Here is a 25,298-nt window from a genome sequence, read left to right as displayed (position 1 = left end):
ACAGTTGTGCACAGGCATCGATGCCTGCCAGGTTTATCTATTACCCGGGTCTTAAGAAGACCCGTGAGACTCGATGTAGTTTTTGCAGGTAGACATGAGCACTACTGTCAGTGTTGCCAACGGCCATTATATTTCACTACGCAAGGAAATATTTGAATTTCTGCAAGGCGCAGGTGCCTGGAGGTTGTATAACCATTGGCGAAGCAAGGGGTGGGTGAAGTGGGCGAACACCCTGGGCCTCTCGCATGTAGGGGCCTCGTGTCCCATGAGGTTGATACGAAAAACTTAATAAATGCAAGCGAGAAAGATAGAAAAGGCTAATTTTTGTGGGCAATAAAAATAAAACCTTTTTTTTATCTGGCTTTATATTCTAGTTTGACGTTATAATTTGAATGAATACGTCAAATCAGAGGCGGGCGGAAGCTCTAAGTCTAAGGCATGAGGCGTTGTCAACAACAACCACACTGTTTCGTGTCAAATTTGGGATCATTTTATCCCCGGACCCTGTGGCTGAGTGGTTAGCACATCGTGCTGTGACGCCAAGGGTCACGAGTTCGAATTCCACTCGGTCATGGTTGTTTGTAAATGTCCATTCATCAATTTCATCATTTCATCACTCATCCCCATCTTTGCAAATAGGCACAAAACGCGAAGTAAAAAAAAAAAAAAAAAAAAAAAAAAAAATTGGGCATTCATATTATGGTGGTAATCGCCAAGAGACTTTCCAGATTTGAACATTAACCGCCAGCATGTACAACAATTACACGTTGCCCTTTAGACAACAGTGCTTTGACGGCAGCCGTGGTTCCATCCACCCAAGCTTCTTTCTTTGTTGTCGAGCTGTGAAAATAAGTCCGTCAACGTAAACAATGGTTCGTCCTTGTCGACGAAAGATTTTTATGGCTTTGAGGTACAATGAACATAAACTTCTTAATTCGTCCTTTTCTATAAGCAATTGTCTATTATTTTCTGCTTTTTCCCACTTAAACTCTAGGTCACATATTATCTTCCGCACACACCAGACATTGCTTTGGAACTCTATTCTTTGTTTCAAAACCCTTCGGATACCTTCCCCTTCCATAAGGTGAAATTCGTGCAAAACACACTTAACAACACACTTATAGAACTCGTCTATATAACTTTTGATTTTTCGGCGATGTCGTGTTTTATGGGACGTATGAAAGTGTTTTTTCAACGTAGTGCATGCTTTACTTTCTATTAGTACAATTCTTCTCACACTGCTGAGCCACCCTCCTTTGCAACTGGTTTTCGGACATACGAACTCCCACCTCGTCTTTCATAAATGTATATACATTATATACAATTTCTCGTCCTTGGCTGTGGATTACTTTCCGTCCACCGAGTTTACTTGCTTTCTCTGAACTGCAAGCTTCCATGCTAGCAAGTACACTGCACACAAAAAATTTATCGGACTCAGGAATCTCACTCTTGAACGAGAAAGGGCAAGATCTAATGTAAAAGTGTCATTCACTGCCCAGAAGCCAGTAAGAAAAGTTCTGTTAAGCAAGGTGGTTTGATTTCAATGAGGTTGATTTAAATCAAGATTTAAATTGGGGAATTCTATTTTAAAAAATCACTTATTGAAATCACTTTAAATAAAATTACAGAATAATGTACACAAGAAATTTGTAGATATCGGAATCACTTTTTGTGAAAGTATATTAATCTTGTAATCATTTAATGGTGTTTATTAGGCTCTAAGAAAGGAAATAAAGGAAACAAAATATATGTACTGATGGGGTGAAGCTCATACAAAAGTAAATGTAATATGTCATCTGAAAAAACACTTAAATTTCCCTTGATTTAAAATTCAATATTTTTTATAAGTAAAAATAGCACATTTTTTAAATAGAATAATATACAAAATACTAATCATGTTAAACTGCAAATAGTGTCATTTTCATTAAACTGTAAATAAATATGGCAGCCATATTTGGCTAACTATCATTAAAAACACTAAAATTTGGCTACAAAGACTGTAAAAATTATTTTAAGTTAAAAATATAAAGTTCTTCCAGAATTTATTATTTTCACTGTATGAAAAGTTACTGAAATTATAATAGTTTCATTAACACACTCAACAAACATTTTCATATTAGGTTCATTACGTTCAGTTCCAGAAACAGAGAAATGAATATTTATATGTAATTTGTTATTTGCTTTAATCAAACTGTTCCAATATTTTACAGGGCTGTTTATCAGAAAAAGCCATTCTATATATAAAAAAAATGTCTATGTGTACGGTGCCAAAAAAAGATCGATTTATATCAAAAATATCAAAAATTATAAATAAAAATCTTTATTTTTATCCACCCAGAGGGGGGGGGGATAAGTAAGTATTTGTATTTTCTCCTTTTGAATACATAAATGTCAAAGAAAGATATGTTGTAATATGTGAAAATTCAGAGGTAGAGCATGGATTTGTATAATTATTAATGTTAAGTGTAGCCACAACCAGCCATTCTAAGTAATTACATAAATTTCCTAGAAAAATCTGACTGTACTTGAGGGACCCAAATTTGTTTCTTGCAGATGCGTACTTTACGATTTTCTTATGCCACTGCACCAAATATTTAATATTACAAGAACATTACGACGTAACAACAAAATGAGATTGACAATTATTATTATCATCTAAGTCTTAAAATTCAAAGTCAACTGGTACAATTAATGTGCAACAAAGTCAAAATTGCTAATTAAAGAAAGTCAAATTGGCTGTATCAATTGATTACAACAAAGATTTCACACTTATGGGGCAAATGACTATCGTTTTAAGATTTGTTGATGTTGAAACCGATTGTGTCAAAGAGCTTGTAGGTAGATATTTTGGGCCCCTAAACAGGATTGTGGTTTAGCGTAACCCCTTCCCCCCGCTCTATCAAGCACCGACATTTTATGTACGTCCTTCGATATTTTCTTCCTAAGCCATGGTTTGTGACATTTACATCCTACAAATTTTGAAATGAGGAAACAAAGAATGCCTCATTAAATAATATATAGGTTTTATTTAAAGATTCTTAGTTTGTATTTCAGATTTTTTAATAAAAGTTTAGCATATTTAAGGATATGTCAGTTGTGTCTTACTGCCTAAAGAACATCTTAAAAAACGTGCTATTACTACTGCTTTGGTTAATGAAAATTCCAGCAGCATGTTACTGCCAAGTGTAAATTTCTCTGTCGCGTACTATTAAATATAATTTTCGTCAGAAATGTATTATTATTATTATTAGGCTATTATATAAATATGATAATTTGCTGGTGTTTCCTTGATGACCGTGTATCTATTCACATTGATATTTCAAACTTAAAGAACAGATGAGGCGGCCTTGCATTCTAATCTCACCCAGGGCCTCGCGATATGATGCTACGCCACTGTAGTATAACTAAGATTTTGTAACTTCTCAAATTAATTTCATTATTATGTCAAAGCGACTACCACATATTTTCCAATTTTTTTTTGAAGGTCTTGAAATAGGTTTGTGTGTCTTGTTCATTTTATGTCATTTTCTGGTCTTGAAATCGTAAATCTTCTCTCGGTTTCATTTTTACGTCGTTTGTTTGTTGAAATGTGTAAATAGCATTGCCTGACTATCAATGCGGTCTGTAGAACTAGATAACTAGCAACAACATGAGTGAACGAGAATTTGTTGAAAGAGATGACAAGATGCAAGAACCTTTTATAATGCAAATTTTGATTTCACGTTCCTTAGTGTTGAGGGGTGATATCTTGAGCAACTAATTCGGATATTGAATTGACAAAATTACACCAGAGAGGAAATCTGTTTAATTGATTGATTCATTTATTTGGTCACTTTATGCACAATAAGGCTAATTGGGACTGGACCTACAGTTTAAAGTGGGATCTGAACCACTATGTACCTCCACCGGGTATCGAACCCGGGACCCTTTGATTACAAGCCAACAACACTACCACTGCGCCATAGAGGAGCATCCCCAAAAAATGTTTGATATACAACAACCACCAGTCACACAAAGTTCCAAAATATTTACGATGGCACTTTTTGCCAAACTTGGTTCATACTCCTTTACAGGTGTCAGCAGTGGCGGCGATTAGGGGTGGGGCTGAGAGGGGGCAGTTAACCCCCCTTATTACTTTTGCACCTTGGACCCCTAGTTTTGGAACCCAATTGCCGCCAATAAGTGTGAGTGATACAAATGTCTTCTACCAAGAAATAAATGTCTGCAATTTCAAATTGATAAACCTGATGAACGTTTTTAGTGCTCCTTGGCCAGTTTAGAATCTAAAAGTTGGCAACAGTGATGCGTGACTCATGTACCTGGAGACGGCACAAAACCGGAATGAGCGTTTGCTTAAGATAAGCGAGCTTGGTATTGCAAGGCCTTCCAGTTACCCGTGGGCTTTCGATGCTTGACAGGTCAAAACTCAGGTCTACAGTTTTACTCGCCCGCTCGCCTGTCAGGTGGGCCTAGTAAGCGAATTTGCCCAATGTGCAGCTCTGTGGTTACCAGCCTGGTTAAGTTGGCGTTAGCTTCCAATGTTTCGAGTGCATACATTGCTCTCATCATCAGGGAATCCAGCCAGGTTAAGTCGGCGTTAGCTAACGTCGACTTAACCTGGCTGGTAACCTGAGAACACTTGTTCGAATCATGTCGCCAGGAATGCTACAATTCCTATTTTATAGGGATGGGCCGATATGAAATTTTGGCCGATACCGATAAAGTACTGATATAAAATTTACCGATACTGATAACCGATATTCTACCAATCCGATATAAAATTAGAAATGGTCCTTGAAGAACCTGAAAGGTGCCTTAACCTCCTTAATAAATGTGTTTCAAGTTGACTGCAGTGAAAAAGAAATTGCATATTTAGGCATTTACTTTTTTAGAAAGTAGGGCATGAAAATTATCTATAAAAATTACAACAAAATGGCAGAATTTTGCACTAAATTATCAGATATTTATCGATATATCGGATATGCCTATATCGGCCGACACAGATAGAGTACCAATTAATCGGTCCCATCCCTACTATTTTATAATTGGCATATGTATTTGTAAGAATGTGAGTAGGTGTATGTGTGGGGGGAGGGGTGTATATTATTTTTGGAAGAAGTCAGGTGGCTCTGGCTGTCTAGATGTTATTCATGGTTGTTTGGTATCTTGAGAGAGTTATGGATTTGTTGTTTCAGAATGCATCTTCCATGATTCTTGGATTCTCTAGAAGAAAGATTATGGGAGGGTTTATTACTAATTTTTACACAATCCTGGTGTAAATTTACAAGAAATTTGCAACTACCTGTTTTCAATATCTTGCTCCGGTTTTAATCTTCTACATTATAGTTCTAAATAACTGCAATGTAATTCTATATTTATGAATGTTCGATGTACCTAATAGTATTCCAGTCTATGCAAACTTAAATTCTCATCAATAACAATTGACAAAAGACATCAAAGGTACTTCTGATTAGTAACTAGCAGTTATCATTGGTAATTTCTGCACCACCTGGGGTGAGAATAGATTCTTCCTTCCTGTTTGGCACAAATATTTGCTAACATGCACAAATTTGGTTAGGTTAGGTAAATTTTGAGATGCTCATTTGCATAATTTATTTCTGTTCTATTGGTAATTTAAAATAGATGTTCGGATCTCACTTTAAACTGTAGGTCCAGTCTCGATTAGCCTATATGGGCATAAAGTGGATTTAAAACAAAAACTAAAAAGAAAAGCAATGTGCAGAGTGAACTTTACCTTACCTTATCTTATTTGCAATTTCCTGCAATTCTAGTAAAGCTAACACCAATTTTACCTTTCTTTCAGTAAGCAATAAGTGGATTAGGGAAAATTCCCAGATTTGGCGGAGGCCATGTTCAAAAAATCCTCACCTGTGATATTGCTGAAGACTGCAAGTTAGAAGTTCCTATAGAAACAATTGTTTTCTTCAAACGGACTCAAATAAGTGTCATTTTTCTAAGGTAATTTATTACTACCGCAAGTATTCAAGTAATAGCAATAGGTACATAATACTATCCATGAAAGATAGTGTATTTTTAGCATGACTATTTTATTAATTTGCTTGTATTTGAATTTCAATTTAACATTAACAGTGGCAAATAGAGATATGGTCACAATGTCAGTTCATCATAGATTCATTTATGATAGAGTATGAACTCTAGGTATGCTCTTGTGGGAAGATTTATTAAAGATATTTCTTGAAAAAAAAAATTAAAATAGAGAGAACTGATATTGACACAACATAAGAACAATTATCATTGCAATGAAATTTTGAGAATCCTTTTAAAGCTTTGGGTTAAAAGAACTTCTTTTCTTCCCCTTCGTTTTATGGAAATTTTACACCAATAATGACTAATTGTATTCTGCATCAATATACGTATTTTCAGGTTTGCCTCACTTGTTGCAAAGAGTTAACACAACTCAAAATGTGGCTATGCTAGTGTAGAGATTTACTCACAATATCAACCAGGTCAGTCAAAATATGTTTCTGACATTTCGAGATTTAACCTCACTCTCATCTTCAGAGACTGAAATGCAGTGAAGTGTACAAAACCAGTTTCAATGTATTTGGTGTGGTAGGAGTTCGATGTAGGTGGCAGGCTAAATAGACAAATTCTCTCCCATATCTTTCCTTCAGTTGACTATAGCCAGATTAGCTCATTTTGTTACAAAATGTTGAAGAACAGCATTTTCTAACCTACATGTATGCAACAATGTGACAAATATTTGCAGTTGACACTGACATTTGTTTCTGTCAGAGAGCAAAAAAAAAATTAAAAAAAAATTGTATGATAGGGGTAGACTACTTTTATGCATAATGCAAACGATTCAAATAGCCTACAAAAAGCAACATATGTGTGTGGGATTGATATATGAAGGTTCACACCCATTTTACAAAGTCCCTGACTTTCCAGGTATTTTACATAACCGTGTAATGATTTAACATGCTAAGAAAAAAAAGAGTTACACTTCAACTTTGTAAGTTAATCAAATGAATCACGTTTGTTGAACATTTTTGAAAATAAATGAAAGAACCTTTTTATAAGCAATATTACTTAAAAAGGCAGATTGTTGGGAAGATTACACGAAACGTGTTTCCGGTTACAAATTCTGACTTTTCCAATGACCTCAGTCTTAGCCTTGTTTTCCTGACTCCTCCAGTTGTCCAGGACTTTGGAGTCAGTGTGAACCCTGTAAATAAATTATCTGAATGGAACGGCTAAGTGACTTCACCCTGGCTGTGTGTCTGCTGTCTGCTGGCATAATATTGTTTATATAGTGAATTTTCGCTTTTAGAATCTTATAAGACAGTAAAAATAAATGCCAGTGGCAACCAAAATGCTATTACATGGGGATGCATACATGTGGGATAGAAAATGCTATTATCAACGGCTTGTAGCATCAATTTTTTTTGGTCTTGATGTCCTCTGCACACTGTGAAAGTTGTCTGTTGTACAGTCACACCACAAATAACAATATATGTTAAAAGTACTTTAGACAATTTTTTGCCCCAAAAATCTAGCAACGATTCTGCTGTGAAGTGTATTCTCCTATTTACATAATATTAATTAACCCTAAGTCATTGAGTGGCAGAATGGACAACAGTTGCAGAAAAGCTCTGATGTCGGAGAAAGAAAACAAAGTTTTTATTATCCTTCTGCTCAGTGGTGGCGAAAAGGGATCACAGACCTTGCGGTGCGGATGGAGAGCCAAATGCCCCTTATATGGTGGGTTTTGTATTGCAGTCATTGAGGAACCTTTCTTCCATAATGTAAAGAGTATAGAAAATTCCCCTCTATTCTAATTATGTGAAACATTTGTGACCGAGCAGAGGCGAAAAGTTTGAGATATGGATTAAGAGGACTGGACTGTTCCGACTAAATTGGAACATCTGATAGCCTTGCATCAATGGTTATAGAACTAAAATGGCTGCAGACTTCTAGAGCCTGCCTCTGTCCAGAAACAACCTATTCATTTGTGCAAGGACAAAATCGAAATTCATGCAAAATTTGATAAAAACATCAACATCATTTTTGTAGGTTTTTTTACGTTCAAATTAAAAATTTTCGTGGCTTGAGGGGGGGGGGCATGGCCCCCCTGCCCCCCCCCACTTGGGTACGGGCCTGACCACAGGTGTCTTCAGTTATAGATTAAATTTTGCAGACAGCTTCGGATATTTGGTGATGGTTTGTGGCTTGGATAGAAAGTGGCTGATGATTTCATATAGGTTTTCAGTGTATGTAGTGTATCTTCAGTGTATCTTCTTCCGTTGGTTTCCTGGCATGCCCGGTTTTCTCAAAGTCGCCAGTCTTTCTTGTTGTTCCTGATGTGCATGACTCGCCTAGTTTTTTGTTGATAATGTTACTTGAATATAGATATTGTTTGAAACCTGTGCACAGGTGATTGATTTAATCTTAAAGATGCTCTCCGTTGATGCTCTGTGTCACCAATGGAGATTGCCTGGCAAAACAGTGTGGGTACTTCTTTTGACTGAAGCTGCGGTGGTATAGTTGGTAGGGCATCTGCCATAAAAAAACTGGTTTCACACTCTTCTCTGCCCTTCAATCCCTGAAGATGAGTGACAGCAGTTCTGAAGCATATCCGGAACAGACCTAAACGATATCCTGAGCATTTTTTGCTGCCAGGAAAGCTCTTTTAGAAGTTTCTGACTGTTCTAGGGGAATACAAATATAATTTAAATTGCTCTGGAATGTTTAATTATCTAGAATCTTGCAATGGAACAGCTCAAGCTTGATCTAAATTTACTTGCCACACTCTTAAATTCTTTGTTTGCAGAGTAATATTTATAAATTCAGACACGTTCTGGAAAAATTTTGATCACATGATGGTTTTCATCTTCCAACTTATGCATGTCCAAACTATTTTTAATGTATGCACTCTTATTTTTGGCTTCTAAATTTATCCAAACAGAGTTTTTATTTATATTAATAATTACTATTAGCACTAAGAAGCATGGGCGTAACTTGGGACCTAACCACTTTGGGGGGAGGGGGAATCTTACTTGGGGTTAACTGGGGGGAGAGTCTAAACGTTTTCCATCCCATAAAAATAGCATGTAGGATTATTTGATAATGAACTGTTACATTTGCAAAATCACAAATATTACTCTTTATTACTTTGCTCTTCGAGCTGCAGGAGATTAACAAAAGTACCATTAACTTGTAAATTTTAATAAACCTGAAAATTTGGGGAAGGCAGAAAACATCCTTAACTGGCTTCAGTTGCTGGTTCAGATTCGATGCTAATCCATCAGTCTCTCCCTATTAGAGTCTGTGCATTAAATTAGCTTTAACATAAACTTTTGTAGTCTCTGTGCAGACACGTAGCCAGGGGGAGGGCTAAGGGGGCTGAAGCCCTCCCCCGAAATCCTACAAATATGTAATTTAAATAGAGTCTGTCTACCCCACTGCCCTGGATATTGACATCTTTCAAGTTTTAAAAAGGCAGGTTTGTTATTTTTATTGTTAATAACATAAATAAAGTTATAAACAAAGTAAAAACTGCATTGGATCGAAAAACGTTTAGTGTATAATAGAGGAAGCAGATTATATTTTTATATTCTACCATTTAATCCAAATGATAAATGGATCCACAGCTTCCGAAATTTATAGTTTTCTTTGTGAGAGGTCACACAATTAAACTTTATGAGTAAAATTTACCCCTAACTTTTGAAGCCTTTTTCTGAACAGAATGTGTAAAAGTTAATAACAAAATACAATAACTATGAATTTCAGTACACTAACTGTAAAAAATGTAAGAAAATAATGAACAACATTTGTGTTGGATATTCACTCATAAGTGGATCGACTAGCAAAGTCTCTTCATTTATATAATAATAATAATATCAATAAATCTGGACTAAATTGATGTATTTTTAATAACTTATAGTAGTTATTATTGTAAAATAAAAAATATAACCCTGGTAATAATAATTATTGTTATTATTTCTACTATCAAGTTTTATCAATGGCCTGACCCCCACTACAAATATTTCTGGAATGCCCATGCTGATAAGGGATGAGCCCCCTCCGAAATAAAATTCTGGCTACGAGCTTGTCTCTGTTCCATCAGAAAACCCACAAATATTTCTCAAAAGTTAGAGAATTAATATTAACACAATAAACATAGCAAGAGTTAAATAACCAACTTTGACATTTAGCATGTAATGCTCAGTCAATTGAAAAGTCTAGGTTTTTTCATTTTTCATTTCTGGTGTCCAGTTGAAACAATTACATGCAATGGTGGTTAATATGAGTGGTTAATTATGTACATTTCTTGTTTGATTTTATCTGGTCTAGTATATGTTGTTGTTTTTAAGCTGTTATGTGATATTCAAGTAATGTTGGGATTCAATAAAGCCACAAGAAAACATAAGAAATGTATTTTATTACATATTTATACATATTTACAAAGAGCACACACACACTTTTAAAATATAGGCACAACTCAAGCAGGTACTAATACCTTCAGTCAAGCAATGAATTATATCCAATTTACTTATATTTATAACATATATTTCATGTGATATTATAACCCGTCTTTATCCACAGAGTTTTATACACTTAAAAATATTTACAAATTTTAAATTAATTTGAAGAAATGACTATGGCCATGAATAAGTATCATTCTCATGCAATCCACAAGGAGCTGTTAGAAACTGGTCATTGTAACGTATCCATTTGTTGGAAACTGAAACAGAAAGGAATTTGTTACATTTCAATTAAAAATAAAATGAGATTACATAAGGAGAAAATTTGCATTATTAATCCTCATACATAGTAATGTACAAAACATATTCCTCTTGGTTCATCATTTATACATTACCATTGTTGCACTGCTAATCTTGGCTATTTACTTCAGGAATATAATCATTCACACAGAGCTACTGTTAGTCATCGTCACTGAGCTATGCATTCCTGTACCAATAGAAGCTTTATATATGTAGTTTTTATATAGGAGCCTGTTTTGATTTAATAATTCAGAGTTCTGTTACAAGAGAGGGGACTATAGTTACAAGCACACAGTGGCGGCAATTAGCTTTGACAGTTGCTCCCCACTTTTTGCCATGCACTATGGCCTCTTAAAGCTAAGCTTTGTCTACCAAGAGAAAGTAAACTATCCTTGCCCCCCAAAGTTTTGACACCCAATCGCCACCACTGCAAACACAAGTTATATATCTTTCCTTGAAATGGCAATCAGATCCAAGACCTGAAGTAATCAGTGTTATTCACAGTATGTTGATGATTACTTTGAATCACTCATGTTATGTGATATTGGTGAATACTTAAAGGGCAGGTCTACCAGCATTGGATGCTGATCTATGATTCTTTGGAGATTGAGATTGCCTCTCTTTCTCCTATATAAATACATTGCAATGACCTATATGACAGTAAAAATTGTAAATTCATGGAATAGATTAAAAACACACACAATGGAAAATGTATGGCCCAACCAGGATTTGAACCTAGAACCCATAGTAATCATCGGTTACTGAATGTTACTGAAATTCTTGTAGTCAACTGCAAGATAGGATTTTTGCTTTTTTCGGTAGGTGTCTTCTGTAAAATTATGTGCAGTGAATTCATATTAGCGACAGTTACAACTTTTTAAAATACGAAGGAATTTTATGCCTCAACATATAAAGAAATACTGATTTTACTTTGACATGTTTAAAAAAATTAAGCTTGTGTGTAACCCTTTTTAAAAGATTCAAAGAAATAATGATGCTAAATAAATTCTATAAATTATGGACATGAAATACGAGGCTTAATAAAGTAATTAAAAGTAAATAAAAGCAATTACTTTTAATCCATTTAATTACTTTTAGTCTTCTCAAATATGTCTATTCCTTAGTTTGAAATGTGTTTTAATACAGTGGAAACTCTTATTTAGAAAAATATAACTACAGGATGCCAAATAAATAAATTTTAGAATGTAATATGTTGGTGTTCAATATGGGTAAAAAACAGACTGGCTCATAATTAGATATATTTTTATCCTTCAACAACCAGAATGCAAATTTCATTACCTCACCTTAGCATAGGTATTTGGAGTTATTTTTTGGTATGTGGACACAGAAAATTCCTGTACATTCTTTCTGTTCTGGAAAGACATTTGGTGTTTGATTTGTTTGATTATTGTTTCTTAATCATAAATAGGATTGAGCCAACACCACTTTGAACTGGTATTCTTACTGATTTGTGCTGATATCAATACTTCACCATTGTAACAATTTGAAATATTCTGAATGAGTATTCCATTATAACAAGTAACTACAAGAGTTGCTTTAAAATATTAATTTGAGATAATCAGAATATTAAAACAAACTACAGTTTAATCACAAAATCCACTTTCCACACAATATTGGTCAGGGGTGCCCATCTCCCAAGGCACTAAACACTATACTTGATCTCTTGATCTGCCCCTCCTCCCTAAACAAGGGTGCACATCACCCCAAGACCATGGATGTATTACCTCCACCCCCATCAAAATAATTTTTTACAATCGCCCCAAAATATTTTGGATGAATACGTAATAATTGATGTTTATTTTTAATAGAATATCATGTTAAACTATCCATATTTTCTTAATTGTTTAATTTTCGAAATTGATTGGTTAAATGTAATAAATTACCTAGGTATATGAATATGCATTTAAACAGAGTTTGTGAGTACAGAATAAGATTTATAAAACCCACAATTGGAGTATTAAACACAAATTGTTACACAACTTAGGTAGAAAATTCAACCTGAGTAAACCAAGTAACATACTGCAGCAATGTGACTGCTTGAATCATTGTTTGACGAGACATTACAGAACCCTAGCTAGAAATTCCTAAGCTCAGGGCGAGAATATAATACGGTTCCTTCTTCAAAAAACTCACCCCCTTTGCTTGATAATAGAAGTATAATCCAAATGATGCACCTGCTTTAAATTAAGCAGGAATACCAACACTAAGCATTACATTTTAAGAAGTGATGTTACTAATCAATGTTTATAATATCGTTTATGTCTTGTAATGCAGCTACAGTATAAAATTTCACATTCACCTCAGTAAAAGGCCAAACTCGTATTTTTGTAGGAAAATGCGAGTGAAGCGAGCAAGATAATTTTTCATCCATTTCTATGCAGGCTTTCAGGAATATTAATTTAATTGGGGCATCAATACTTTCTTGGGATCCCACGATATTTACTAAATTCCAGCTTCTCTTTTTGAAAGTTCGAAGCCGAAAACTTGTGGATACCATATCACTAAATATAGTCCCCAAAATATAATATTTGAATTCTCCCCTCACGATGGAAATCCCTTGAAAATCTAAGATTTAAGATTTTATCAAGAGGTTCATATGTCCCTTTCCCCTAAAATTTAATACTCAATCCTCCCACCAAAACTTCCATGCCAATTTTAGGCTTACTGTTTATACTGAAGAGTGGATATTATCTCCTCCAAAACAAATAATTTTCAGTCCCCACACCAGAATTTCTGCAACAGTCTCAGACAATAGTAATACACAAGAATTGGATAACCCCCTAAATTTAATGCTCAATTCCCCCTACCCACCATAATCTAAGACTTAACACTGATATTCAAAAGTTGGATATTGTCCCCCCAAGGTTTAATTCCCACCCCCAGAATCTGTGTGTCAATTAAAGTAAGGCCTAATATGTAATAGTTGAATATTACCCCCTCCCCCTCCCAATAATACATACTACCCTTTAAAATTTCCTTGGAAGTCTACAAATTGCTATTTATATAGCAGCAATGGTTAATTAATAATGTAATGCAATTTGTGTACAACACTATATTGTTCACGTCAAATTTCCATCATAGAAATTCCCTTCCAAAGTTAAGCGGACACAACTTGCATCCACAAACCCACCTGTGGGCACCCTGCCCCCAAATACTTTCTTTTCTTCATGTAATGTATTAAATATGGTTCAATTAAGGTGTATTTTTTTACTTATATTTTAGAAAACTATATAAATGTTGAATTTTATATTTATTACTTGAGAAAAAAAATCCCCCCAGAAAATCTCTATGGAGCAGTCTGCACCATAATCCACCCCTGTGGGCACCCCTGATATTGGTGCAAAGTTAATAACAATTACGCATTTTGATAATTCTATGTGAATCAACTCTGTAAGAATGCAACATTTGCAAACTGATAATAATTGGCAAAAAAAAAAAAAAAAAAATAGTCTGGTGTTGGTGATAGAGATAAATAATGTTATTGGCTAAGGCCTAGTCTTTAATCACAACTGTGGTGGAGTGGTTTTCACAGCATGCTATGACAGCAGGAGTTCTGGGTTCAAATCCTGGCCTGGGTATGGGTGCTCTTTGTGAGCTCCCCTTCATCAATTTCATCATTTCATCAACCATCCATATCTTCAGGATTAGCCAGAAGTGGAAGACAAGTGAAGTAAAATAAACCAAATTAGTAAATTAATCACAATGGTGCTATGAGGCATTTAGTATATAATTAAAAAGACAACTACTTACTCCATTTTGATCCATGAAGTACAGGACAAGCCCCATGCCTAGTATTTTCATCTCCAAATCCTCTCCTGTAGACATTCCACCAAAAAGCAGCTGATCCTCTCTCAGGCCACAATGTGACACCAATTCGAGGAAATACAGTGGCTCCTCCAGCCTCCACATCAGTCAACTGTAATTGAGTTCAAAATGCTTTCACATCTCTTGAGACAAAATACTAAAGATCATTTTGAAGTGAAATGTATTATTCTTATGAAAGATTACACTGCTCCAGCCTGCACAATATGACACATTGCATAATTAGAAAAATAAATTTTAGTGTCAATACTACAATTGATCTTGCAGCTCCTCTTGTTCATTGTAGATTAAGGGAATCCTTTACAACAATGAATCTCTCATGCTTTGTCATTTTTTATTAATTCTAATTCACAATATTCTATGCCCAGTGAAATATTTTAAAACTGATATTATGGCATAATGGGAAAATAATTGTTTGTCTTGTAGTGAGACTGCATTTCCATGGTTATCTGAGAAACATTTTTCTACATTATGATTTCTTGGTCAGGTGTTAATTTTATATTAGCTTCACTGACTAAAAGAGGTAATAGAAGATAATAAAGAAAATATTTAAAAACATACAGACAATTAAATTTAATTGCTTAAAAATCACCAGCACTTATGAGCTAAGTTGGTATTGTAATTGACACTGATAATGGCTGAATGAATGAATGTACTATATGGTATTATTTTTTTTTGTTTCATGCTTACTTTACATTGTCTCAATTAACCTAAAAAGTAGAAAAACAATGGAGATTAGCCATGGTTACGTGAAATAGATGAAAAAGTACACAAAGGAATGTCAAACACTAGTCAGGATTTGAATTCAAAACTTTGAGTCAAAATGGGAGTTGAATACTCAATACACTTGGCTTGTATGCACACTATAAACTATCAAAGAGCAGAGTTTACAAAAATTGGCCTGCACTTACTCGTTGAGCGCTTACCTTATATGCACCAAAACTGAAAAAAGTAATCAAAAAGAGTGCACCAAGAATGAATACCATGAATAAAATGACCCTTCATCCACTTAGATCACTAATATGACAGAATAAATCACAAAAGCAACTATTTAATTGTGTTTTCTTGAGTGTTTTACATTCACAAAAAACTATTTTTGATAAATTGCTAAAATATGATTATACGATGATGACTAACTAACTAACTAACTCTCTAGCCTTCTTAAACCCAAAGGTTCATGGCTGCAGCAACACAAGCCTTCCATCTGTCCCTATCCTGAGCAAGATCTATATACTCTTTTCCATCCTAGCCAATTTCCTTTAGGTCCATCTCAATGTTGTCCCCCCACCCCCATCTTTGTCTTGGCCTTCCTACAGGTCTCTTACCATCAGGTTTTCCAACAAGAATCCTGTAAACTCCTCTTTCCTCTCCCATTCGTGCCACATGGCCTGCCCACCTAAGACTTCTTGATTTAATCATTCTAATAATATCTGGACATGAATACAAATTATGTAGTTCTAAATTGTGTAACCTTCTCCACTCACCTGTCTCCTCATCCCTTTTAGGTCCAAATATTTTCCTAAGGATCTTATTTTCAAATACTCTCAATTTATGTTCCTCTTTCAATGTAAGGGATCAAGTTTCACATCCATATAATAATACAGGCAAAATTACTGTTTTGTATATTTTAACTTTTAGTTTCTTAGATATTAAACGAAAAGACAAAAGTTTATGAAGAGAGAAGTAACATGCATTTCCTGAATTAAGTCTGCTTTTTATTTCCTCTTTAATATCATTTTCATTTGTTAGTATTACTACTAAGTACTTGAATTTGAAAACTGGTTCAAACGAGTTGATATCAATAATTAGATTTTGATTATTACCTAACACTTGGTTCAGTCTCTAATACGAAATCATAAAAACTTGTAGTGAGTTGATTTTTAAAAATATGTCCGAGATAAAGAGTTGCATGCCAATGATTTTCAACAGGGAGAGGGGTTACACATACTATTTTTGGTGGTCAGTCCTCATTTTGCCATATTTTCCTGTTTTCGACGTTCTTTTTTTAAGGACTATGTCAAATGGGGTTATGACCCCACCAACCCTCACTTGGGCACGTCACTGGAGATACCTAAATGAGTAAGCATTTGATCATATTGGGAGAAGAAACATTATATGTGTTGGGAAAGGAGGGGTTTTCACTGTGCATGTTTCGTGATCCAGCTGTATTCTATACAAGACTTCCTTTGTTTCATACCGATATATGACAAGACTGCGGAAGCTGTGACAGACAATTTTGAACACTTGCGAGTGCTTAGGCCTGAGTATGAACAATTTGGTGTGTTTCGGCTTTTAAAAGAGCTGCAAACGTGGGAGGACAAGACATATTAGTGGTGTTCAGGCTCGATTGATTGATTGATTGATTTAGTTTATTTTACTTCGCGTTTTGTGCCTCTTGGCTAATTTGCGAAGATGGGGATGAGTGATGAAATGATGAAATTGATGAATGGACATTCACAAACAACCAAGCCTGACCAGGATTCGAACCTGGGACCCTTGGCGTCGCAGCGCGATGTGCTAACCACTCGGCCACAGGGTCGGGCTGTTCAGGCTCGAATCAGAGAAATATTCGAGAACTGTCTGCATCCAGTTCACAGCACACAGTTTGAATCTTGTGTTGTCGAGTGGATTGATTGTCCATCCCGTGCATGTGTAACAGCTTCGTAAAAACACTTTAGGTTACCTGGTACACAGATGTTTTGATGCCTGATAAGAAGAAATGGACGAACATACTTACATACTAAGATGGTTTCGGCACACAAGGTTAATGGAAACTGAGGATTCGGGTGGTAAAAAATGTTCCGATTTCACGTTCTGATTAAAATCACAGCCTTAAACAGTGGTGACGATTTAGGGGATAGTTGCTCACCATTTTTTTTGCCTCCATACTATGGCCTCTTAATCCTAAGCCATGTCTAACAAGAGAAAGTAAACTTTCCTTACACCTCCCCCCCCCCCAGTTTTGGAACCAAATTGCCACCACTGACCTTAAACATATAATTGTGAACTTCTGTCTATAGCCCTTAAAGAAAATTGTGTTCAGCCCTCCCCCCCCCCCCCCCCCGATAGGAATTCCTGGATTCCGTGCCTATATGAACATTTAAGAGGTCATTAAAGTAGTTCTTCCATCTTTTTAAAATATCGCTTGGATCGGCCAAAAAGTCACCGTTTTTATCTTTTATCAAGTTTACTTTAGGTTGACACCCCTTTCTAAATTTATTTACACCTTTATATAAGTCTCTGATATTTTTATTGAACACCTAAATCTAACCTGATTTCTTATTTCTATTAGATTATGACATTCGTTATGAAACCATGGCTTACTTTTTCTTGGTTTATGGTATCCTATACTTTCTTTAGCTGCTGATTCTATTGCATTACGTATGTGCTCCCAATTCTTATTTACGTCTGTTTCATTTATATTTTCATCACCATTTAAATCCTGCAAAACATCGAATCTATTTGACAGTTTAATTTGGTAATCTTTCTTAATTCATTCATCAGCAAATTTTCCTGTATTAAATTTTAGAACTTTTAGATTTTGTTGCTTATGATTTATCACTGCGAGTCTTTATCTTAATTTAGCAATTACTAAATAATGGTCACTGGCACAGTCAGCGCCTCTATGTGTACGAACGTCAATTATCCCAGATAGCATGTAAGTTAACTGCAAGTTAAATCGAATGTCGATTTAACTTGCAGTTAACTTACGTGCTATCTGGGATACTAGTATGCCTTCTCTTATCAATGAGAATATGATCTATCTGATTTTGAGTTTTACCATCTGGAGAAGACCAGGTATATTTATGGATATCTTTATGTTTCAAAGTGGTACTTTTCACAATTAAATTCTTTGAGGTTGCAAAAGTAATTAATCTTATACCATTATCATTACTTAATTCATGAAGACTTTCTTTACAAATCGTGGGTTTAAATGTATCTTCTTACAGTCACCTTACAGAATTTTCATATCATACTGGGAAAATTTATCAAAGACCTTTTCTAACTCTGCATAAAAATCCTCTTTAGTATTATCATCTTTATCTTCCATTGGTGTATGTATGTTTATTAAAATAATTTTACCCCATCTACCCTGTAAAACTGCATATCATTAATAAATTCTACTGTTTTAAGAGCAGAGATAGTTCTATTATTTATGAAGAAGCCTGTTCTAAAATTATGATTTTCAGTACCACCATAGAAAAAAGTATAATTTTTAGTTTTACAATTCCCTCCTCCTGGCCACCTAACTTCCTGGACAGCTACTACATCTAACTTATACTTAACTATCTCATTAACTGTACACTGAAATGTCCCAGGCCGGTATGAACATTCACAACATTCCATGTGCCTAATTTAATATCCTTATTCCTAATGTAGATCTTATCCTTAGTCCAGGGACCTCCCAAAGTAGTCCCCACCCAGAGATCCGAATGGGGGACTATTTTACCTCCGGAATATTTTACCTTGGGAACATCCATGGCCTCATATTGCTGTTTCTTGACATGTCATTTTACAGTGCAGAGTTGTCAGCTCTATGCCTAACCCCCAATATGAATGGAGGACCGCACCTGTCGTTGGTCAGTGGATCCCTCAGATCTAGCTGGGAGGATCACATTGTAGTCCACCAACCATACCCCACTTCTGCCAATTGTGGGACTCTCATAGAGCCATGACAGGACAGCTCTTTAAATCCCAACAGAGCAAAATGTTGATCATTTCACTCTGTTGGTTGACTAACTGCAGTGAACAAGCCACTGGGCGATGAGGTCACCATATCCCTACGCCATTTTAGGTCATAAGAGGTCACGATAATGTCATACGATGATGACATTATTGTGAACTATATGTTTCTTAAAATATTAATAATATACAATGTAGGCTATTCCACAAATGCACTGTGATATGACTGGAGCAACTAATCGCAAAGTTGCCACTTGGTTGGTTTCCACCGTACATGCCATGGTGGACAAGAAAAGTATTGTTTCAAATGTGAGTAATTGGTTGGTAATTTATCACTTGGTTTTGATCTTCTCTTGCTTCACTTTTTCTAAACAGTGATACTTCATATTTACAATTTATTAGGAAAGAGGTGTCTACCAAGTAACTTAATATTTAGAACTTTCACCTTGGTCCTATGTTTGCTTACCCATGTTAACCAAATCATGTGAGCTAAAACCTCACCTGAATCATGAGGTTCACACCCTCACAAGGTGTGAGGCAAGGAGGCCCGAATGAATCAGGAAGTTTGTTGTTATGCAATGCCGTTTGATGTAGAATATTTTGTAATGAAAGTTGGAAAGAGACGTTTGAAAGAAAATTCAGACAAGAACGAGAAAGAAAAGTTGTGGCTAGAATTGCATGAGATCTTTGTAGAAGAGTGTGGTGAACTATTGCCTGCAGAAAAGAAGGTCAAAGGGAAAGACAAATTTGGACATATTTGAAAAATGTTAGTATATTTTTAGTTGAAAATAAGAACTGCGCTACAGTGGCTATCAGTAAATATTTGCACAAATGAAAACAATGTGTACTTTCTCACAATATGTTTGGCAACAATGAATACTTTTAATACTATCATGTTTATTTCTATCATAAGCCAGCTAGAAGTTTCACGTGACCATCTGAAACTTTGCGGTGGAAAATATGTAAATATATGACCTATACAGAACAGAATGTTGACATTTTTGTTTATTTTTCTTTATACAAAGTTTGAAAAACTGTTCTCAGCAGTGACATACATCAAAATGACCCTGAAAATGAAACCCTGACATTCCTTTCACTGAAAATTTCTGATTTTTTCCAGCTCTGATTTAACCCTGATATTCTAGTCACAAAGGAAATACTTCCTCCACAACTACTTCAGTTTGAAAAGAAAAGCTATAAGGAACACAGACATTTACTAGTAAAAGAATATGATTGGCCACAATCATGCAACTATTTTTATCGCTAGTGCACATTTGACAATAGTACAAGCATCTTTTTCTCTATTTGTGATTAACAAATCACCCAACTTTTAAATTGCTAGTGAACATTAGGCATTATATTGTTTGATGAAAACATACTTAGGGTGTGTGCTAGTGACAAATTCCTTGAATTCCAGGAAATTTGCAAGGATTTTTGGCATGAAGATTTATCATTCTGCATGGGTAGATGGACAATTTCAGTGTGTAACTTGTTAACCATTACTCCATGCAAGCCTGTGATATATTTTTAATTTTAATTTGAATGTAAACTTACATAGACCATGAGAGTTGCTATTCTGTCTCCAACAATTTTTTCCCAGTCGGAAGGTGGAACTGGCTGATTATAACTTGTTAACAAGAAGTCATTGTGAGTCACATAAAGTCCTCCAATTCCATAGTTGGCAACCTAAAAAACAAAACTATTTTAGTATTTATGTATCATACTTTGCAATGAGTACCTCATTTAAATTATGAATCTAATGAAATCATGCCAGACTGACTGACATCTAACTATTGTGCTCCTCTACATATTGTGTATATTATCATTTTTCTATAATGCATCAAACATTTTGTTCAAGGCAGAAGTATATTCATATATTTTTTTTTTTAAATTTACACTTTTAAAACATTAAAACCATCACATATTATATTGAAATCTACAATTCTAATATGAATCTAATATGGCTTATTTAATCCAGTAAACCAAATCCTAGATTGAGCTCTCTTCTCCAGGCAAGAATGAATGATGTTAAATGCAATTGATGAAGATATTTTTATTCATATATGATTTAGTTAAAGTGAATTAAACAAATTACCTGACATTTACGATTTTTTATTTTTTATTTTTACTCAAGTTTCGGAATTGATAGTCAACTGTAATGTGGCAGAAACTTTTAAACTCACAAGCACAGCAGAGGAGAGTTATTCCAATTGTGGGGCATACATATTTGGTGTTACACTGCTGTCATATTTTTAAAAAAATATTTTATAAGGAAAGTGTGCCATAGTATTTTGTGCTTCTTTTACACATTCCCGCCTGTAAACAACCATGCTCGTTTTAAAGTATGTGCTTGTATTTGCCCGTAAATATCTAAGGTCATTTTCAGGGTTTTTTTTTCTTTGGCATTTTCTCTCCCTATGTTGATTGGCAAATGAAAAGGGGTGCACCACGTGACTTTGTCAGTGGGATGTCTGATGCTGTACCTGAGAACATGCTCAGGGTACTAAATTACCAAGGACTCCAAGGGGGCCAACACGTTCAGATCCTTGGAGAGCCAATGGGGGTCATTGGTAGGTGGCACCAGCAAGAAACAAAGAGGTCAGTTGCTATCCACTGTGCTGAAAAAGTTGATGAAAAAGTGCCATTTGCAGCCTGCAGGGCGCCATTTTGAAAAACTAGAAAATTCAAGATGGGGGCAACATTTATTTTTAGATAAGTTTGGATTCAGAAAATCCCTGGGCTGGTCGTTTAAATGCCCCTCCCAGAGCTGAATGTGAATGTGTTAACTTACCTGATAATCTTCAGCTGAACGCTGTTTTTTAGCATGAAGGCCTGTAGCCAATTCTATCCTTGCTGTTATTGTTGAAATAACTGGGTCATCATTTTCCTTCAACCATGCACTGGAAAACAATATATCAAGCAAAACTTAATGGTTTTGTTAAATCTTATGTTGACTTTCATAGTCACTCATTTGAAGTCTTGAACCAATGAAAATTGAAACTATATTGCATTAAGTTTATGTAGTATGTATGTATACATGAATGGATGTCAGCAAAAAAAGGTGAATCCAAACTCTTGCAATATTCGAATATAAAGATAATAATATATGTGCTAATCCAACACAGGATCTCCCCTCCTCTCTTTCTACACACACACACACACACACACACACACACACACACACACACACACACACACACACACACACACACAGACAGAGAGAGAGAGAGTGAGTGTGTGTGTGTGTGTTAGGTTATACTGTTTATTGTATCTTGTCAATAAGATTATTGCATATAGACATCATTAGCATCAAACTTGGAAAAAAAATAACCAGGATGTGTATTTTTTTTAATGTAAAGACCAAAATCGTTTGATAAAATATGGCATTTGACACCAATATTATGAGTGTTTATTATTCTTATCATTGTTCTGCACCATGACCGTGCAGTGTAAGGTGCAAGCTTTGGGCTGCAGCTATGGGATGTGTGCAGGTTCCAATCTCCTGGGGGGAAGCATAACATCTTTGCTCCTGAGAGGCTGTTATGCTGTGAGATATTAATATATTTTTATTATTATTGTGCTGTTTAAAAACACATATTAACCACACACAGCAATTCTATCCTCACAATATATCTGAACCAAAGACTCATTTTTGTGAGAAGCCTTTGTCTAGAATCATTGCATCTGCACAAGAAGCTGATCATACATTCCTCACAAAAAGTTTGGAATATTGTTATATTAGCAACAAAAAGTATGGAATATTGTCATATTAAGCAAAGTATGTAATAGGGACGGTGGCAAATGTTGGCGAAAACACTTGAACGGCAGCAGACAGATACATACCATGTTTAGTTGCATTCCAAGCCAACAGACGTCGCTGCCTGCAATTGTTTTTTTCTGGCCGTGCACCTGTGCCATTGACTCAGTCAGTAAAGAGAGGTGTGTACAGAGCAGTGAAAGAGTCTAATGACGAACGATCTTTCACAATGTCCATTTCGCAGTTTGATTGAACCAGAATAGTGGCATTGCTGCAAGGAGGCCATACACAGATGGAGGTAGTGTGTCTTGTTGGGGGTTACGCAAGGGATAGTCTCCAAAATGTGGAAACGGTTCAGGGAGACCAACGGCGTGTGTGACAGACGGAGGAGTGGTCACCCAAGAGTGACAACACCACGGCAGGACCAGTATATCCACATAACGGCATGTAGGCGACCTATGGCGATTGCTCGTGAAGTAAGAAGTGAGCTCGTGCAGACATCTGGCATCCATGTCTTGACCCAAACAGTTCGCAATCGGCTGCATAGTGTACACTTAAGGTCCTACAGGCCTGTGCAATGTGTGTCCCTACGGAATCGCCATTGGGGGGGAGACACGAAGATGGGCCCTCCAGCATCTCAGATGGGGTTTGCAAGAATGGCATCATGTGATGTTTACCGACGAAACACTGATAGCATTGCCCCGTGATACATGACAAACACGGGCTTGGAGATGAAAACTACGTGCAAGAAGTACCAGCATGTGCAAGAAGTCCATGCGTTTGGCGGTAGTGGAGTCATGTTTTAGGCAGGCATCCTGTATGGTCATCAGACACCGCTCATTCCTATATGAGGAAGGTTAACGGGCCGAAAGTATGTGGAGGACATCCTTTGGCCCTTCGTGCAAACATTTCGTGCCCAGTATGGTAATGAATTTGTGTTAGCGGACGATAATGCATGCCTACATCACAGAGCACTGGTACCAAACTTCCTGCATGAGGCTGATATTCACCACATGGACTGGTCCCCTATGTCACCCGATATGAATTGCATCGAACATGTGTGGAAGATGTTGAAAACTGCCATTTGTTGTCATCCACAGCCTCCAGAAAGACTGCAGGACCTCATTCACATTGCCCAGATGGAATGGGACCTTCTTTCCCAGGATGCCATTGATGCACTCATAGCAGTGATGCCTCGACGTGTCAGGGAACTTCACAATGCACGTGGAGGTCATACACGTTACTAAGTCACTGTGAACCAGTGAGTTGGAACACACTTTTGCATGGAAACATCATCAGTCGTTTCCACCTGGTCACATGTACACTTGTTTCTTTGCATTATTTGTGCTTGTTTCAGTTTGCTAGTGGACACCCGCACATGTTTTCAGTTTCTATCACTGTATATACTCAGGCTGAATTATTGTGTGGTAGAATAAAAGTTGTACGTCCATATTTACTCGTCATTTTCATGATATTCCAAACATTTTGTGAGGAGTGTATTTATGGTTTCCAGAAACTTCTAGAAATATCCAAAATCTAGCAAGGAAACAGATGTATTATTAGGACAGTATACAAGTGCAACAGGTGGTTTTAACAATGAATAAGATTGAGATGGCAGGGGTTCCGAGTTTAAATTCTAGTCTGGACATGGGTGTTCTTGGTGAATGTCTCTTCATCAATTTCATATCATCACTCCTCATCTTCATGATTAGCCAAAGTGAAGAAAAGTAAAGTAAAATAACAAAAATCAAATCCAATCAAGATTCAGATTTTCAAAAAGATGCCTGGGCTGCCTCGATGGTACAGTGGTAGCATTCGTCACCTTGTAATCAAGGGGTCCTGGGTTCAATACCCAGTGGAGACACATAGTGGTTCAGACCAGGGCCGGATTAAGGTAGGTGCTATTGATGCTGCAGCATTAGGCTCATTCCTGAAATAGGCCCAGATGAAATCAGCTGAGAATTTTCCGAAAGCTGAACAGTTTTCTCTTGCTATATTAACCTGAAAATAAATCTTAGAATGAAATTTGGAGCCCCAATTTCGGATGCCTAGACACAGCGTTACTTATTATACAGTTACTATTATTCTTTGCGCTGTGACGTAACTATAACGTCATTGTGTTTATTGTTCATCGAAGATTTCAAGCATCAGGCCCAACTTCATCTTAATCTGGCCCTGGTTCAGACCCCACTTTAAACTGTAGGTCCAGTCCCGATTAGCCTTACTGTGCGTAAAGTGGACTTAAA

At 36.0% G+C, this 25,298-nt stretch overlaps 2 protein-coding genes across 2 annotated transcripts in view; one reads left to right on the top strand and one right to left on the bottom strand.

The window, feature by feature from the left end:
• Positions 1 to 9,008, top strand: part of LOC145981791 (prolyl 4-hydroxylase subunit alpha-1-like) — a 61,731-nt gene extending 52,723 nt beyond the window's left edge. The window contains exon 13 of the mRNA XM_083115214.1: positions 5,825 to 9,008. Within this exon, the coding sequence (XP_082971340.1) occupies positions 5,825 to 5,895 (71 nt within the window). The 3' untranslated portion in view covers positions 5,896 to 9,008. The remainder of the gene's footprint in view (positions 1 to 5,824) is intronic.
• A 1,409-nt stretch (positions 9,009 to 10,417) lies between these two features.
• LOC145981783 (prolyl 4-hydroxylase subunit alpha-2-like) lies at positions 10,418 to 23,564 on the bottom strand. The gene is made up of 5 exons (XM_083115201.1): positions 23,341 to 23,564; positions 22,087 to 22,195; positions 20,850 to 20,981; positions 14,541 to 14,706; positions 10,418 to 10,729 (listed from the first exon to the last, which is right to left on the bottom strand). The coding sequence occupies exons 1-5, from the start codon at positions 23,562 to 23,564 to the stop codon at positions 10,644 to 10,646; spliced, it is 717 nt and encodes a 238-aa protein (XP_082971327.1). The 3' UTR covers positions 10,418 to 10,643.
• Positions 23,565 to 25,298: the final 1,734 nt, after the last annotated feature.

The sequence above is a fragment of the Lepisma saccharinum genome, chromosome 2 (assembly GCF_977018435.1).
Source record: "Lepisma saccharinum chromosome 2, izLepSacc3.1, whole genome shotgun sequence".
Lineage (NCBI taxonomy): Eukaryota > Metazoa > Arthropoda > Insecta > Zygentoma > Lepismatidae > Lepisma > Lepisma saccharinum.
This window is presented reverse-complemented; position numbering and strand designations above follow the sequence as displayed.